Source organism: Epinephelus fuscoguttatus, linkage group LG21, assembly GCF_011397635.1.
Source record: "Epinephelus fuscoguttatus linkage group LG21, E.fuscoguttatus.final_Chr_v1".
NCBI classification, from domain to species: Eukaryota; Metazoa; Chordata; class Actinopteri; order Perciformes; family Serranidae; genus Epinephelus; species Epinephelus fuscoguttatus.
Genome location: NC_064772.1, coordinates 6,822,064 through 6,840,819, shown reverse-complemented (window position 1 = coordinate 6,840,819; position 18,756 = coordinate 6,822,064). Strand labels below are relative to the sequence as shown.

Here is an 18,756-nt window from a genome sequence, read left to right as displayed (position 1 = left end):
TTCCTCAAATTTAACAACAATGGCACCCTTGAAGCCAATTAATGGTTTTGCATGAAACAACACAAGAACAAAACAACTAGGCTATATCTGACAATATAAAATACTCTCATTAGTTTGCATTAGGCTATATAAGAAAAGCAGGAAAATATAGTTGTCTCGTCATGCTGCCATCTTTCTTAAGTTAAACAGAAAGAAGAAAACAAACAGTGGTTTATGCCTGTGATCTGAATGTAATAATAAACAATGTCAACATTCATCACAACTTCACTAAGGTAAGGAAATCAGAAACATCTGTTTAATAAAATGCTTGTTGAATCTTTTAGATTGTGTTCAGGAAATTTTCTCATCATTTGCTTTATAAATTCATTCTTTTTTATTTGTAACCCGGAAATCAACATTTCTTGATACATTTGATAACTTTATAGAATTTGATCAAAAATATAGACACAGAAATGTCAACTGAATATTGCATATTATCCTATCATATGTGTTAGCAGCCCGATAATCAGACTCTACTGCCATGTTACACTCATTGTGTATTCTATTTGAATTGCACTGAAAAACAAATAAAAACTGTGGGCTGTCAATCAGGTACTTAAAACCTGGCTGTGCCTAAAAGACACATAGGAACAGTATAAAAACTGCTTCTATTCAGTTCTCATTTTTGTGTTCACGTCTCAACCTTGAAAATGGTTCAAATGCGAGTGACAGGATTTTTTTAGCCCTATTTGGCAAATCTGCTGTTCAGCGGAGGACGTCAAACAGGAAAACCACGTGTTCACCTTTTTGTTCTTTCATGACTCTATGCAAATTACAACAGTCCATGAGTGGCTACAAGATCTGCCTACCACCCTGGAAAGTCAGCGTGAGTTGCTGCCTACCAGCCCTGCTGATCTGACTGAGATCTCACACTTTCAATTAGACATGTCAGAAGACTGTCATGGAGACATGCCGGTAAGCCATGTGTCAGACTGCAAAGAGATGTGGAGGGCTGTACTGGTATGACACATGCTGCCAAACTTAATCTTCAAACCACAGACTGAGTTGAGATTACAAGCAGCTAAGAACGCAAATAAAAATGGAGAGTTTAAGTAAAAATCAAACTGCCAAGCCAAGTATGTTTTGCTGACAAAACCCAGGTTATTATGCATCCTCTCTGCCAGTAAGATCTTACCGTACACACAGTTGCAAGTTTATGAGCTGCAATTATTCACATCTAGTCTGCAATCACTAATGTAAATGGTGTGGACTGAATATTCGAAGTATCTCTCAGTATAATGCAACTTCAGAACACCACAAACTGCAGCCTTAAAAACTACCTTAAGGGTGACGCCTGTCTAAAACAGTTTCAACATTATAATTTTCATGAAGGCAGAATTCAGTGCAGGGCTGATGTACTAATCTGCAATAATTTCATCTTGAAAACTAAGCTTATATGAACCTCCTTATCAATCTATGTCTGATAACAGCCTCCTGGATCATGTATCAGACTTTATTGTTGCAGTCCATAGTTTATATAATGTTTTTAGTGTGAGGCAAGTGGCTGAATATCCCACCCATCAGCATGAGTGGAATGTAACCAAGTATGTTTACTCTGCCCTTAGGAACAATTTTGACCTATTTGTACTTTAAAATGGTTAAAAAATATATTGGTCAATAATGGGTAACTTAGCATTAATATGCATTATTTAGATTAAGAGACTGCAATCTATAAATAGCACCAACAGTACAAAGCCAAAGGCAGACAAGCTGACACCGCAGCAGCAGCTCCCATCTAAAACCAAGCCTTTAAATGGTCCCAACAAAGTCACGCCAAAAAGGCTTGACTGTGGCGTTAAACCCATTAATAACCTTCAGATAATGCTAGCTGTGTGATGCTACAGATAGCCATGTCACTGTGTGTGCAGACGGACCCTCACCAACTATCCCAAAGTGCAGTCCACCCACAACAGTAGTCTTAAGTCTCTGCAGGGAGGCGGAGGGACGTTACTTTTTGTTTCAATTACTTGTGTATAACACCTTGACATGTCTGTTTTGACAGGTGTAAAAGCATTTTAATTTCAATTCTTGCTCCATAAAAACCAAATTCTTATGTTCTTTGATGTACCTCACTTGAAAAAATAAATGAACATTTGAAGAGTCAGAGCTGTTTTTATGTTTTTGTTGTGTTAACAACAGTAATGTCAGTTGGATGTGGATAGATGAGAACTATGGAATAATAAACCACCCATATTTTCTCACTACATCTTAGCCTTTCTTATGCTCAAGTGTGCATAAAATATAGGATGTAAACTTCTTTGTAAAAGACAAAAATGTGAAATTAACAATTATCTTCTGGATATCAGCCATGAGAAGCAGGTCATTACTGATTACCGGCTGAAAAAAATCCATATCCTGCAATCCTAATTTTACATGATGAAACATTTGACATACTGATAAGATGCAGTGCTAGTTTAGCCAGTGGTATACAAAGTATCAAAAACTGGCTTGATGAACAACATTAAAATGTTTTTTACATGTATTCGTTAGTGATTAAAAAGTGAATAGTATAATATCTTGTGATACTATTAAACTTTTCAAAGAGGCCATTCAGCATTAGGTACTTTTACTTTGGGTACTTGTAGTATATTTTGCTGAAAACGCTTTGAACTTTTACTTAAGTAACATTTTTAGTCAGGACTTTTACTTGTGATGGATTATTTTGACTATGGTATTTCTGCTTTTGCTTGAGTAAATGATCCGGGGACTTTCTCCACCACTGTCCATGAGGCGTGTAAGTTAGACAAACGAAGACAGGGTGATTATTATATCAAAGAGCGTTGAATTTTAGGTGAATTTATACTTTTTCCTCAGCCATTAAGATATGACAGTCCCTAAAATGACACAACCTGATGCTGACACTAAAATATGATGTGTCAATCACTTTTTAAAAGTTCAATAATCTTATAAGAACACCCTCCACACACATCGATGCTCGCACTCCCTATCTAACTAAACACTTAGAAGCCACCGGTGAAATGTACAGCAACGTCCAGAAAGGGCTAAAGTTTGGTGACAGCATAAAAGAGTCTGATAAGAAGAGCATCAACCAGCATTCTGGACGAGCCCTGAGTATGCTAGCTACAAATAACAAGCAAGCTCCAAGCTAACGATAGCTTACCGACGTCGTGCCAAGTTTGGATCCCCACAAAATGTGTTTCCTTAGCACACTAACCGTTTCACCAGGGTCCAACATACTAACGCTAAGTTTACACTCTGTCAAAAATGTTTTCTCCCCGAGCACTACGCTGTAAAAGTTTTTAGGAGGGAACAATACATTCTGACAGGGATTCAACATTTGGCTCGAAACCCCGGCGAGCTAGCTAACAGTTGGTTAGTTAACAAAGATTGAGGCATCCAACAAAGCACCAAGAACACAGACCCGGGCCATTTGAATCGCAACAAAGGCGCTGGAATACAAGACAGCAACACTGACAGCTTCTCTTACCTGCACAGGAGGCTCAGTCCTCATTCAACGGAGTGATTCGGGATCGATATAACAAAACACTGGCCAAAGTCGTCCTTTGTGTTGGGGATTAGCTGGCTCCGTGTTCCGGGCTAGCTTTAACGTTAGCTCGGAAGCTAGCTAGCGGTTAGCTCAGGAGGAGGGAGCGATTGCCGGCTTTACGCACCCAGAGTCGGCAAACAGAGAAAAAGCTGCCGTTCCCCCCACTTTGAACCCGGCTTCATATAAGATACAGTGTCTGTGGATGTGAATCACACCGTTTCGTTTCAGCCTGCCTATACACAATTTGTCCGATTTCAATGTTTCCGCCTCGGCACCGCTACGGTTCAAACTGCTCACTGTCTCGCACTCACCGCCCACTACGGCTGCAGCGGATTCAAGAGGCGCCAAATGTTTGGGCCAATCACAGGAGTTGACGTTAGCGCCTCTCAGTGTGGTGTCACGCGATTGGTCAGGTTGTATCACCGTGCTAGCCAATGAGAGTTCAGAGCAGCGCCGGGGGGCCTGCAACGGGGACATGTGGACAGGTTCTCTTTGTTCTCTTCTCTCATATGTCAACGGAATAAAAATATAAACACAAAATAGGTTGTTTGACAGATAAATTATTTACGACCAGACTTCATCTGTAATTCTCCACCAGTGTCGGTGTCAGTTGTCATGTTACTATAAACGTTTTAATAGGAATAAACGAAATATATTTATAGCAAGCGCTGTGTTTATTTTGTTTTATGGATATGTGAAAGTCTCGTTTGTTGTCTGTCAATCTAATAAACCGCGTCATCTATCAAGAGATGCTGTCTCCTCCACCTGCTGACAGCTCGGGTGAGAGCAGGAGCACAGGTGTCAGCTCTTTATTTCGTGCTGGACAGCTCCGATTTTATTTAGTAAATATTACACGGCATCCGTCTGTCCAAAAAACACACACAAAAAGCTGTGACACAAGCCAGTTCGATAAAATGAATGAGATTCTGTGACCACAGTAAGCAAGGGCAAGGGTCGGCAAGTTTATTAAGCCCCGCCCCTTTTAAACAGCCATTGGCTGACAGATCAATAGCGTCTACATGCTGCATTCATGGTAATTGGAAAAACAAGAACTATTTTAGGCGCTTCGGAGACAATCACAACTTTTTCTTTTTAATTTCATGTTTATTTAAAAATGGCACGCCATATGGCATTTGAATACAGATTACAGTATTAATATAACTGAGCAAACTGCAAGACAGACACAAATGATGATAAAAGACAAACAAATAAAAAAATACAAGTGGTCATTTAGTCCAGGGGCCAAGGCAGATTTTGGTATCACATAAAGGGACCAAACAATTTTGGTATTTTTGACTTCCTCGTAAACCTAAACACACATGAATTACAGGCGGACATGGAATAAGGAATAAAAATCCAAAAGGCATGTATATATGTGTTTGCCATTATTAATGTAAATAAGCCTGTCAGGTCCAAAGTCACAGTGTCAGATCAGTCACCCCAGTCAGTCAGCAATGCTGCCTCCTAAAGGCTGTGGAGCAGTACATTTTTCCCTGCTGAGGTGAGAAAACTCAAGGCTGATCAGCTCATCAGCTGAGTGGAAGCACCTGTCTGCAGTGCACCAACAGATTCACTCTGCACATCAGAGTGGCTGCAGCAGACAACAGAGAGACAACTGTTCAGCTTGGGGGAAACCACAAAGAGGCTACTGGTATGAACTGATACTGACAAAATGTTTACTGTCTTAATGAATTAATTGAATGAAATGGCCTGCTTAGATTTGATTTTCTCTTTGACTTATGTTTCTGTTTAAAATACTGTACTGTTTAAAGTGCTGCAGGTTACACTTTGATTTCACTCTTTAATGTTAAAGTAACCAATGATGTTAAATGATAATGAAAATAAATGTTCTGTTTATGAGTTAGAGTTTGAATAAGTTATACAATATTTAACAAGGAAAGGATATTTATCAGAATTAATTATTTTCAAGTAACAAAATGGCCTATGTGAAAAGAAACTGTATTGCAGTGCATATGTTTCTGCCAAAATAGTAGTTTATTGCTCACAAAAATGCATTCCAGTAGTCAATGTTAGCTAAACACTATGAACATTGGTCATTTAATAAGATGCATTGATGTAGCATGTTTGAAATGTTAAAATAGCAAACATTGCAAGTTAAAACCATTTAAGTTAAAGTTACATTATTTAAAATATTTAAAAATGAGTTAAAACATTGTCTCATTTCCTTTGAGAGTGATGATTGTATATTTCTGTTTCTATTTCAAGGTTTTCAACCTATTATACCTCTAATGGCAAAATAAAACTGATTAAAACTGAATAAAACTGTGCTTATTTATGGTTGACCAAGCACTTTCAAGTTTGGGCAGAAGCTTAAGAGACAGGATAACTTGACAAAGCCAATCACCCCAAAATTGCATTTATATGTGCCAAACAATGTCATCTTATCATAAAAGTAGGTTATTAGATTATTCACCTCACCATCTGATGTCACCAGCCCCTGCCAGGTAACCAGAACCAGCCAGAACTCCAAACAGACAAATAGAATGGGGCCCTATTAGTACAGGGGCTAAAGGGATCGTTTTCACAACTTGGTAGGCCCCTATCACCCACGGGGACCAAACAATTTTGGTATTTTTATCACTCTACAGGTCTCTAGTTTATATTTTGGTATGATAGCCCTGCCTGTCTAGTAGCTTAATTATAGTTATCACTCTGTAAACAAACTTACACCCGTGTAGGCAAAACACTACAAATAGGGCAAAAAAATAACTAATAGATATCCCCATGTAACTTGCCCAGTTGATCACTCATATTAAGACAAGTATTTTTTGTATTACAAATTTTCTGAAATATTTTATTTAAATATGCACCAATTTTGTTAATGAAAACAATCACAAGGAGGGGAAATTGATTATGCAGTTACTGTGCTAACACTCAGTAGCCTACGGTAGGCCTACTAGCACTCAGAGCTGCCCAGTTGCTATTTGACCCATAACTAGGAGGCAAAGGGAGTGCTACCGCTTGCCTAAGGTGGACTCCCAGGCTAGCAGAGAGAAGGAGGTGCCTTATTTCTCCATTGTAGGCCATCCTAAAATAGGGGGGCCCACCTGCTGCCCTCATCCTTGATCAGTACTTCCTAAGAAGTCAGCTGGATGAAGTCCAGCGACAGGTAGAAGGATATCAGTAACACTGCCACTGAGGAGGAGGAGGAGGTGGTAAGAGGATGCAGGTGACACTGAGGTCAGTATGCCAGTCAGAGAGAGAACCATGGAGCAAAAGGTTAGCGTTAGATGGCCTAGGGCAAATGACAGTAATCAGTAATCTTACGCAGGCTTAAAGGAAATGCAATAGAGAAGTTAGAAAAGATGGGAGATATAATTTACTCATATGGTGCAGAGAGGTTTGGGGTGCATGAGAGAAAGAGGGGTGAGAGGGTACAGTCAGGTAAGTCTAGGCGGCAAAGAGAAATAGAGAAGTTAGTTAAGGAAAGGAGACAGTTAGAAAAGCAGTGGAAAAAGGCTACAGAAGAAGAAAGGGAGGGAATTAATGTGTTGCAAGAGGAGTTGAGAAGCAGGCTAGCAGCTCTTAGAAGGGCAGAGCATCTCAGGAAAAAGAGGAGGAAGAAGGAACATGTAATTCATGTGTGTTTAGGTGTGTACATTTTTTAAAAGGAGCAAGGTACTGATGAAATCTTTGCTGCATTGTGTGCAGCAACTGTCTGTGAACATTCAGTCCAAATTTGGTGACATTCTGATAATTATTTCCCGAGATTCATGTGATAAGGCAGACACTGTCCCTTTTGGAGAAGCCTCAATTTTGACTATTTTCAATTTTGGGGAGGACCCAAAGATCATCCAAAAAATTGTATTAAGCTACTAGATAGGCAGGTGTATCATACCAAAATGTAAACTAGAGACATAGAGGAAGTCAAAAATACCAAAAATGTTTGGTCCCTTTAAGTGATACCAAGTTGTGAAAATTAGCCCCTTGGCCCCTGGACTAATTCAGGAATTAAGGCAGACATAAAGATGCAGGGCCTCTCACACTTTACAGCATTTTACATATTGTTTGATTAACACTTTCTCATTCATTCATTCATTCATTCATTCATTCATTCATTCATCTTCTAACCGCTTCATCCTCTTGAGGGTCGCGGGGGGGCTGGAGCCTATCCCAGCTGACATCGGGCGAGAGGCAGGGTACACTTTCTCATTAAGAAATGCAGAAAATATTGGGCTAGTTTATAAAAAATAACATTTGTGAATTCAATATTTTGCCAAAGGAATTACATTATTAATCCCAAACTTTGCTCTTGTCCTCCACCTGGACCCCAAACTTTATTTTTTCTTAATTTAGGATCATAATATGTTGATAATTATAAGTCAGCCAATACAGAAAAAAAATCCACACATCTTCCAGTTAAATTACAAGAGAAGAAAAGCTGTTCTAAGGTTTCACTGTCTGATTTACACCAAGTACAAATATTCAAATCCAAATTAAACTTTTGCTGTAAGAAGTCATTATATGTGTAAATCTCATTCATTATTTTAAGATGAACTTCTTTAGCCTTAGGCGGAATTGGGAAAGAGAAGTATCAGGTTCTTATGAGAGACAATCACAACTATTTAACCAGATGCAGCCCAACAGATTTTTATTCATTTTAGGTTAAAAAGTTTATTTGGGGAAAAACACCTTTTATATATATTGAATTAAATAAATTTCCTGTATATCTGAAACTGACTGACGCAGAGAGAAATATTAAATAAGCTTAGAAGAAATTTTTAGAATCAGAAAATGATTTATTGCCAAGTAGGTTTTCATTTACAAGCAATTTTTCTATGGATACATAAAACATACAATAAACATACTAAGTGGAATAAAAAAAAAAATAAGGCAAAATACTGCAACACTTAAGAACATAAATATAGATATGGAGGGTATACGGGTCAATGTCAGTGGGGGTCCTGAACTTTGTTGATGAGCCCCACTGTAGCTGAGAAGAAACTGTTTTTGTGGCGTGAGGTTTTGTTCCTGATAGACCGCAGCCTCCTGCTAGAGAGGAGTGTAACAAAGAGTCTGTGTCCAGGGTGGGAGGGGTCGACCACTGTTTTTCCTGTGTGCCTCAGGGTATTGGAGGCATACAGGTCCTGGAGGGATGGCAGATTGCAGCCAATCACCTTCACTGTAGAGTGAATGATGCATTGCAGTCTGCCCTTGTCTTTTACGGTGGCAGCAGTGTACCAGGTGGTGATGGAGGAGGTGAGAATGGACTCGTTGGTGGCAGTGAATTAGTGCACCATCATTGTCTTTGCCAGGTTAACCTTCTTCAGCTGCCACAGGAAGTATATCCTCTGCTGGAAGCAGCAAGACTCCACAGCATCGACTGGGAAGTCACACAGGGTGATGGGGGCAGATGGGGCTTCGTTCTTATGAAAATCCACAATCATATATCCACTGTCTTAAGAGAGTTGAGCTCCCAGCTGTTATCACTGCAACAGTCACTAGATGATCAATCTCACACCTGTAACATCGCCCCATCCCTGCCAGAGATGACCCCAATTGGGTGGTGTCATCCGCAAACTTCAGGAGCTTGACAGACTGGTGACTGGAGGTGCAGCTCTTGGTGTCAGGGAGAAGGGCAGAGGGGAAAGGACACAACAACTTTTCCCCAGTTTCATGTGCTGCTTCCCATCAGAAAGGAAGTCTATGATCCACCTGCAGGATATCGTATTTGTGCTTGCCAGTCTTGACAGACCTGGCACTTTGCCGTCCCAAAGGATCACAGTGGAAGTAAGCCTGCAGCTCTCTCGTGCAACTAATCCTTGACTTTCTTCTGATGAAACAGTTTCATGTTTATCTATCTATCTTAGTTTAACATACATTTATGAGTTTTCATTGTGTATGACAAAAACATTTCTTTTTTTTTCTTGTCTGTTTTTTGGTGTCAGTGCATAGAAAAAACAGCAAGGAGTTACATCAGAGTAAACTGTCATTATAATCAGAAACCATACACATAAGACACACAATACTTGTGACCATGTGGGCACTTACACATGCACATAGGCTAAAATTGTACATCACACTGTCGTCTCTTACGCCTTCCTTTTTTTTTTTTTTTTTTTTTTTTTTTGGAGGTCCAGCGTGTAGGATTTAGAGGGCAATACTGGCAGAGCTATAATGTAGTAAGTATATTTTCTTTAGTGTATAATCACCTGGGAAAAAACTGTTGTGTTTTCGTTACCTTAGAATGAGCTGTTTATATCTACATAGGGAGCAGGCCCTTGTCTACAGAGATCACAGTGTTGCACTGCTATGTTTCTGCAGTGGCCCAGAATGGATAAACCAAACACTGCCTCTAGATAGGGACAGTCACGCTTTTGCATCAACCACATTAGTTAGCAGCCCCTCTGCACAAGCAGATTTGGAAAATACTGATTTAAAAAAAAAAAAAAAAAAGTTAAACAGCTTTATTCAGTGTTTCACCTGTTTGAATAACCAGGTCCGTTTGTTTTGGAGAGGAAGAGACCTTTACAGATAATATAGCTCCAGATAAAACCTCCTGAATGTTAGGGATATATCAGGGAAAAAAAGGTGAGCACAGATTAGCATGTGTTAGGCTAGTGGCCTGTCTCCAACATGCCAAACAGCATTGGAGAAACACTGATTTGTAAATTGAAACTGCTCTGTTCAGTGTTTTTACTGGTTCAAATCACCTGGTATGTTTGTTTTGTGGAAGAAAAGAGCTCTGCGGATAATTCAGTTCTCTGTAAAAACCCTATGAACGCCTGGATCAGAAATAAGGTGAGCACTCATTCAGTTATCAGAGAAAAAAGATGAGCACACATTTTAGGGATCCTCTGTGATGTGCTAAACATGGTAGAAAAAACACTGATTTGTAATATGAAACTGCTTTATTCAGTTTTTTACTGGTTTTAATTACCTGGTCTGTTTGTTTTGGAGAGGAAGAGAGATAATTTGGTTCCAGGTAAAAACCTCCTAAACAAAGAACACTGAAGGAATTCTAATCAGGAGAAGTTCCAGCTGGTTGCAATCTGTAATCCTCACTGTTAGACGCCAATAAAGCCCCCTAAATCTTACACACTGAACCTTTAAGATATTACAATTACAGCTATTTCTTTTAACATGTATTGTATGTCCATTACACTATGGCCCTGGAGGTACTGTATTTCGTTCTTTCTTTACAGGCCTGTGATGGTAAGTACCACAATAAAAGCACTTTATAAAGAAGGAAGGAAAGCAACCACAGGGCACAGTAACACTATCAGAGTCGGTCATATCAGTTAGTAGGACAATCAGACAAATCCATACATCATGAATATTTTTCTCCAGTAGCTGTGCACAGAGGCAGCACAAAGGAACTGAATCACACATGGTATTAAAATTAAATTTACCAACAGAAGAAACACGGTCAAAATTAGGGGGGTTAGAGGGTCCCAGAAAATAAAAAAAAGTAGCTATGAGACCGTAGGAGCCATCCGGCACGTGTATTTATATATTTCTAATGTACATAGTTGTGTATGTATGGTATTATAACATTTTTGACCACTAGATGGTAATGTGTGTATAGTCTATGAATTAACATTGGTCACAGGTGATATAAATCAGGTATTTTAAGGTCACAGTGGAGGGGGAAGTCATTTTGAGCATAGGCGCAGGAACATACTGTTCTGATCGTAAGCACAACAAAGCATCAACAGCTATAGTAAACTGGATCACTTCAACTTCTATCAGTTCATCAAGATAATTCTGTCTGAATCATCGATCTGCAATAAATGGTAACATCACCCAAAAAGATGTATAGGTTTTGGACATTCACTCATTTAACTGGATATAAAAGTGACCTTACTGGAACATTTGAATCTTATTGACACACCCACACCATGTTTTGCTCAAGACCATTTGGACCGGAGGTGCAGAGGAAACACAATGATGTTAACTTCTAAGTCAAAATGGAAAATAAGTTCTCAAAGGGATATTTCAGATTTTTGTGGGGTTGTTTGAGGTATTTATACATAAACACTATATTAAATACAGTCGATGGCAGTCGGCACCTCCCAAGTTTGGAGAAGCAGGAGTCTGACATCGAAGTTAAGCAATGTAATGCTGTGGAGGGGTCAGCAACTAAATATATTTTGGCCACCTAAAAAAAAATCAGTATCAGTTAAAAACGTATGGTTCACTGCTTTACCTTGCTGTCAGACAGTGATTTCCATCGAGAAAATAAAGTCATTACATTGCTCTTTTCCATTTAGAAAACAGGGATTTAATGTTGCTGAACACTGGAGTTGCTGGTCTACCACTGTCTCAAGCTGTTATTGTGTTTGAGTTATTGTGACTTTGGCGTTTAAAAGGGTTATTTCAGATTCACCAAAGTCACACAATTACAAAAACTAACTAACTGATCAAAGCAGTGGTATACCAGCACCTCCTGTGCTCAGTGAGCTAAAATAACTGTTTTTGTCAACAGAGAGTGGTGGCTGTGACGAGAGCATAGATATGGAACTGAAGCTGTTATTGGCTTCCCCATCGAAATGGGCAGTCTAATGGGAAAGGTAAAGCAGTGAAAATACTCTCAATATAGTATACACAGTCCACAGTAGTACATTGCGTAGCTTCCATGTTGGACTCCAGTCTGCTTCTCCAAACTGGGGGCATGCCAACTGATATTTACTGTGTGTAATACACGGGTAATGGATAAGTAACCCATAAAGCCTGGCTTCAAAAAATCCAAACAATCCCTTTAAAGGACATGAAAAATGGACATTTAAACATCTAATGAAAACTGGACAGATTTCATTCGCTGAGGAAATTGTTTGATACAACCAAAAGATGCAGAACAGCTGCTCAATGGACCTTACTGGGAGATCATTTTGTTACTTTATCTACCATCCCCTGACAAAGAGGCATCAGTAGTTAAAAGAAACTCATGTCAGCCAGCAGATGGCACTACACCTCCTGAGAGTTTCCTCTCATGTTCAGTCTGTACAAACAGATTAGAGAGACTCCCTGAAGTACATGAACTAGTTTACACAGCATCGACAGGAAACCCATTTGAACTAACCAGCTGCACCTTTATACCACTCATCTCTTATATTTTATATCTATGTACAACAGTACATTAAACATATGATTGGATACAAACACACTTTTATGAATAAACTGAACAACTGTGTTCAGGATCTCTTGCAGAAAACACTCTGCATGCATCAGGTGTTCATTTAGCTTCAGATCAGCCCAAGATGTTCACAGAGGAAGGGGTCAGCCTCACAGAGGAACTCAATCATCTCTGAGCTGGCAGCTTCACCTTTCTTCCTCACTGTGTCGATAACAAAACGAGCTTTATCTCTGTTGTTTTGCATCACGTCCGCTGACTCCCTCTCAGAGTCAGTTATCACCTTTTTCTCCAGCAGTCTGTCCAGCAGACTTTTGAGAACAGGTCCTGATATCCCATCAATGAAGCTGCTCCGTATGGCAAACAGCTTCTCATTAGGAGGGAGATTCAGTGCGCTCTGCCCACAGGACCTTCTTACTCCAGGGGATGAAAGACAAACTCGTCTTTCCCAGACACTGTGGGAGCTGTTGGTGTTTCTCAAAAACAGCTTAATGTGTTTCATGATCTTTTCTAGGCTCACCTGGAATGATGGGAAGTAGTTGTCATAGTTGTCGCAGTCAAACTCTGCTTCTGCTGGTTGAACTAGAACTGAGTCGTCTTCAGGACAAGTGGACAGAGTGTATTCCTGCTTTGGGCGCAGTTTACAGTGTGGGGATGTCTCTATGTAGCTCTCATCTCCAACTAACTTCTTCCTGGTGCGCAGCACATCCCGGAGTGAAACGTTCTTTGGTAGCAGCAACACATTGAGGAGGGACTCAGGATCAGAATCATCTGGGGGCCTGTAGAACAGCAGAACCAGCGCTCGGACCGGGTCAGCTGGTGAGTCTTCATCCTTGACGTTACCGAAAGCAGAAAACCCTGTGATGTTTATAATAACATGAGTTTCTGTTATCTTGTGAGGGCTGATAAACTCAATGCCCTCATCGTTCACATGAGCAACTGACAAGAAATCACATCCACCTGTGGAGCGGATCTCACAGTGTGGGAGATGAAGCTGACACACAGACTGCTGCAGACACTTGATGTCAAACAGGGGTCCTGCAGGCTTCTTGTGATGCTGGGCCAGTAGCCTCCTGTTCCAAGGGACAATCCTGTAAACCACGTCCCCTTCTCCCTCCATGTGAAACACCAGGCCTGTCACACTGCACTGGTACAGGCCTGGGCAGGAGCACTGGAACCTGTAGGTTTCATCGTTTTCCTCAGCAGTCATTTCAGGTGTAAACTCCTCAAAGCTGTTTGTTAACAGCATGTCAGGTAAGCTTTCAGCTCGTCTTAAGCTCTTGTTCTTTGCAGACGTTATCTGACTCAGTGAAGGCAGGCTGTGAGAGCGAGGCAGGCAGCTGGAGTCTCTCCTGCTCCTAAAGCATTCTGGGGATTGTAGGAGGTGAGAATGGGCTGGCAGGGTGTTTGTGACAGAGTAGTTCACAGCTGTAACAGGTGCATCCATTTCCATTAGGGCATCACTGTCACCTACTGGTTCACTCTCAGACTGCATGGATGAAAGCTCACATGCAACTTGAGTTCTGCTTCCTGCAGTACAGACAGGTGAATCATGGAGGACTGTGGGTGTGTCCTGTGGACATGGAGGGGCAGCAACAGCTGGGGTCTGAGAGCAGGTAAGCAGGACAGGATAACCTGGGTTATCATATCTGGGGTCATCATCATGTGTGTCTTTTTTGTTTGGGAGATGTAAGTAAGGGTCTGATAAAGAGGGAGAACGTATACGAGCATGTCTATATTTACGAGTTTCCCGGTCAGCACCGCCAAACCAGAGGGAACCAGATGACTCACCCCATTCTTTTTCTCTGTCATAGACTACAGCAGAGTCTGAATCATCATCATCACTGATGGAAAGTTGAAGAATGGAAGGACCAGCTGTTGCATTCAGCTCCATTTCCCTGGTATTGTCCTGATTGAGTCCTGCAGAGGAGCGATGTTTTTTCACTCCTGTTTCTCGGAGTGTACCAGAGGGAGGTTGATCTAACATACAATCGAAGGGATCTGTGGTAGAAGTCGTATGCAGGGAATCTGTCTTGTGTTTTTTCTTACTTCTGAAGCTGGGGGTGCTGGAGGTTCTCTTCTGTGATTTCTGAATAAAAGAAGACCGTTGGGGAAAGTGAAGTTGTACAAAGTCTGTGGGGTATCCAGAAAAACGCAAACCACCTCCTTTAAGCTTGTAATGAGGGCGAGGTGGCACATAGTCTGTATCAGACTGATCAACATAGTTTAAAACTGCATAGTCTGTGTCAGACCCACAAGACACGTCAAGTTCCTCATAGTTTGGCTGAGGAATAGGGCGAGGGCGAGTGTCAACAGAGGAAGAGTGAGAACTATCTCCACAAATCCTGGACAGAGCTCTCCTGATATTTCTGGCTGCCCTGCTGAAACATGATTCTTCTCTTTCTGGTCTTTCATGTTTCACAGACAATGCCATTTTGCTGCATTCACAAGTGTCACAGTCAGAGTCAGTGGAGCTGAACAAGCAACAGAAGCCAGGGGATCACCGAGCTCTTTCCTCCCCGTGTTTTCTATCTCGTTGACTCTTTTCTTTAGCCCCAGATGAACTTCACTTTTTATTTTATTTTATTTACTTATTTTTCTCTGAGAGTTTTTAAATTTGCTTTAACCCTCCTGCAGTTGGCTCCTTTGTGTTTCTCCTGCTCCCATTGTCTGAAAGGAAATTATAAAAATTAAATCCCCCACAAATATTTCAGATTATTAAAATCCCCAAATAACTTTGCTCAGGCTACTAGTAAACAGTATGTTGCCAGTAAATGAAAAGAGAGAGCAACTAATCCATCTTCAAGGTTTATAAAATGAACTAGCTCTCAAATTGTAACTTTAAAATAGGAAAATCAGACATGAACTTGCATCAAGCAGGAAATATGACATTCTCTTTCTCTGAAACACACAGTGGAGCTTTTACCCAAGTTCAAAGTACTTGTGCTTTAATATTTCTATTTCTACTTTAATATGTACTTTTTACTTCGCTACATTTACATAACGTAAATGACTTCTTCTTTCATCTTGCCGATTTAGATTATTAATACAAAATGTAAATCCATGATGAATTGTATTTAAACATTTTTTACGTGCTGCAACATTAAAGTAATACACACATTAATGCTTCACTTATGATCCAGTAAGATAGTTAATATAATTCTGAAATAGGCCATCCTGCATGATGTGTACCTTTACTTTTGGTACCGTCTGTCCCATTGACATGTATGTGATATTTCAAGAACATCTCGAGGGGATTTCCTCAAATTTGACACAAATGTCCACTTGGACTTAAGAATGAACTGATGAGAATTTTGTGGTTGAGTATCAAAGGTCAGTGTGACCTCACAAAACATGTTTTTGCCCTTAATTTAAAAATTCATAAGCTAATTATGACAAAATTTAACACAAATTTCTTATCGGATAAAATGATGAAGTGATGACATTTTATATCCAAAAGGTCAAAGTCACTGTGACATCATTATGTTCTGCAAAAACACTTTTCTGGCCATTCGGCCTACTCAATGTCGTAACTCTTAAAACTGTGCTGATCGTACAGTACTTCTGTGCTGCCAGATGTTTGTGAAGTGCGTCTTCACTGTTGGTGAAGATTCTTGGTCATCCAGGTCATGGTAATCTTAAGTGCTATATCGTAGGCAGCTGGACTTGCTTGAGTTTCTTGAAGATGTTTCACCTGTCATTAAAGAGGCTTTTTGGATGACAGGTGAAACATCTTCAGGAAACTCAAGCAAGTCCAGTTGCCTACAATATGGCACTTAAGATGCAACTTCACCGGTTCATGGGGGCATAAGACAGTGAAGTGGTAATTCTGATTAACTTTTACTTACAAATAAGATTTTGAATGCAGGACTTCCACTTGTACACTGTAGTATTACTACTTTCACTTAAGTAAGAGTTTTTCCTTCATGCTTTTCTTTTCACCTTCTAATAATAAAGACTAATAAGAAGATCAATTATATATAGTGTCCATTTAAACTGTAAAATCTCCAAATAAAACAGGTGACAGCCTGACAGTCAGTTCAGTACCCTCTGGTAAATGTAAAAAGACGAGAGGAATCTTCATAGCTGTGACATCATAACATTCTGCAAAAACTCTTTTCTGCTCATTACTAAACATTATAACTCAGGAACACAAGGGGAGACTTTTGGTCAGATACTGAATTGGTGACACTGTAGTATTACAACGTTCACTAAAGCAAGAGTTGTTCCTTCATGCTTTTCATTTCACCTTTTAATAATAAAGTCAATGTAAAGTCAGTTTAAACAATAAAAGCTCCAAATGAAACAGCCTGACAGTCAGTTCAGTACGCACTGGTAAATGTAAAAAGACAAGAGGAGCCTTCATTACGGATGTGGAACACAACATGTTACTGAATATTAAGAAAAAGGAAATGAATTTGGGTCAGAGACGGTTAAAAAACATACACCAGGAAGTCAATAGAAACAAATGTTAAAATATATTTTACTCAACAAAGAAAAAAAGCTGAATAATTTACTTGTTCATTTTCACTGATCTACTCATTTAACAATAACGGTGGAAGAAGTAGGCTGCACACTTATTTTACTTATATAACAGCAGTGTAAAAAAAAACCAAACTCTGTTACAAGTCAAAGTCCTGCATTCAAAATTTGACTTCATTAAATGTCTATGGCTATTTGCATTAAAGTATACTTAAAGTAAGTTAAAGTGCTCATGCAGAATTGCCCATTTCAGAATCATATCGATAATATTATTGAATCATAATTATTAATGCATTAATGTACATGACAGCTGATAAAGGTTGAGCTAATTCATTTATATATTTAATCTGCTGGGTAGCTTGTGAATTTGCCTCAGAGATCAGTACAGTGTGACTATGATTTTACATCATAATTAATTGATTAATTATATTTTGTATTATTAATCAGAATCTGCAAAGTAACTAAAAGTATCAAATGAAGGTAGTGGAATAAAAGTATACAGACAGGTAGCAGAGTGGAAATATTCACTTAAAATTTGTTCTTAGGTGCAGTACTAAATACACTTCCTATAATCCTCATTTCTGACCAACTCACAAACATATGTCTGACTATAAGTTTGAGTTGGTAATTAAGATGTTAACATGTCAGTTTTGTCTCAGACTTACCGGTGAGCTGCACAGTGAGTTCAATCTTCAAACATTACGAGATAAAAATCAAATGTTAGACATGGTCTGTGGGTCCCTTCTTCCTCCTCCAGTTTTGTTCTCAATGCTCTCAACAGTGAAAGTCAACAGGCTGAATTTTAACAGGAAGTTGTTTTCGTTCTTTCATCCCGCCTTTTAAAACCAATCATTTAAACAACAGAAACCTGCAGCCTCAAGTTGCTGTAATGTTTCTATATAACATGGACCAAGTCTGTGTTTTTTTCAGAGGTGAATTTCATTTTATATATATTTTTATGTTACATACTGGTGTGTCATTGATCTGTTTGTTTGGGCACTGCATTTCATTCACTACTTAGCTGTGGTTCCCAACCTGAGGGTTGGGACCCCTACGAGGTCATCAGATCCAAAAAATAATAGGTAGATCTGCCCCATAAATCATAATCAGAAAACTTTATACTCCTGTGAGTTATTATTTGATAAATGAGTCTGTCACAGGGATCATTTATTTTTCTGACTGTCCTTTGTGTGGTAGGGGACATGTGTTTTGTCTCTGCTGGTCTGCATCAGTGGCTAAATACAATATATATATATATATATATATATATATATTTTACTGTGGCCCAGATAGGTACTGAGTGGGACAGTTTTCCAGTTTGACCTCTACACCATGGGTCTTTAACAGGGGGTCCATGACCCCTAGGAGGTCATCAGAGTTACTGCAAATTATTGTTAAATAATTTTTCTAAATTAAAATATGTATGAAAATACACATTAACATGAGTACAAATTATCATTAGCAAAGATAAATTGGCCTTTTCTTAAAAAACAAAACAAAAACAAAACAAAAACAAGCCATTCGATTAACAGTAGCCATTAATCCTCCAGCAATTGTGGGAGCTAGCTAACCTACTCTAAATCACTGTGCCTTCCACATGTATGTTTAACATTAAAACATGATGTGTAAATGT

The 18,756-nt window shown here is 39.4% G+C and overlaps 2 protein-coding genes across 3 annotated transcripts in view; both read right to left on the bottom strand.

Moving 5' to 3' along the window:
* ezh2 (enhancer of zeste 2 polycomb repressive complex 2 subunit) overlaps positions 1–3,847 on the bottom strand; it is a 29,645-nt gene extending 25,798 nt beyond the window's left edge. For both annotated transcript variants that reach the window (XM_049564577.1, XM_049564578.1), the window contains exon 1: positions 3,488–3,847. The gene's annotated coding sequence lies outside the window, so the exon portion shown is untranslated. The remainder of the gene's footprint in view (positions 1–3,487) is intronic.
* Positions 3,848–12,734: 8,887 nt separating this feature from the next.
* On the bottom strand, positions 12,735–17,885 carry LOC125881739 (uncharacterized). The gene is made up of 2 exons (XM_049565035.1): positions 17,789–17,885; positions 12,735–15,311 (listed from the first exon to the last, which is right to left on the bottom strand). The coding sequence occupies exon 2, from the start codon at positions 15,073–15,075 to the stop codon at positions 12,754–12,756; it is 2,322 nt and encodes a 773-aa protein (XP_049420992.1). The 5' UTR covers positions 15,076–15,311; positions 17,789–17,885; the 3' UTR covers positions 12,735–12,753.
* Between the last annotated feature and the right edge of the window lie 871 nt (positions 17,886–18,756).

What these genes read in the sequence shown, in the direction of transcription:
- LOC125881739 (XM_049565035.1), bottom strand. Translation starts at nt 15,075, where the DNA reads ATGGCATTGTCTGTGAAACATGAAAGACCAGAAAGAGAAGAATCATGT.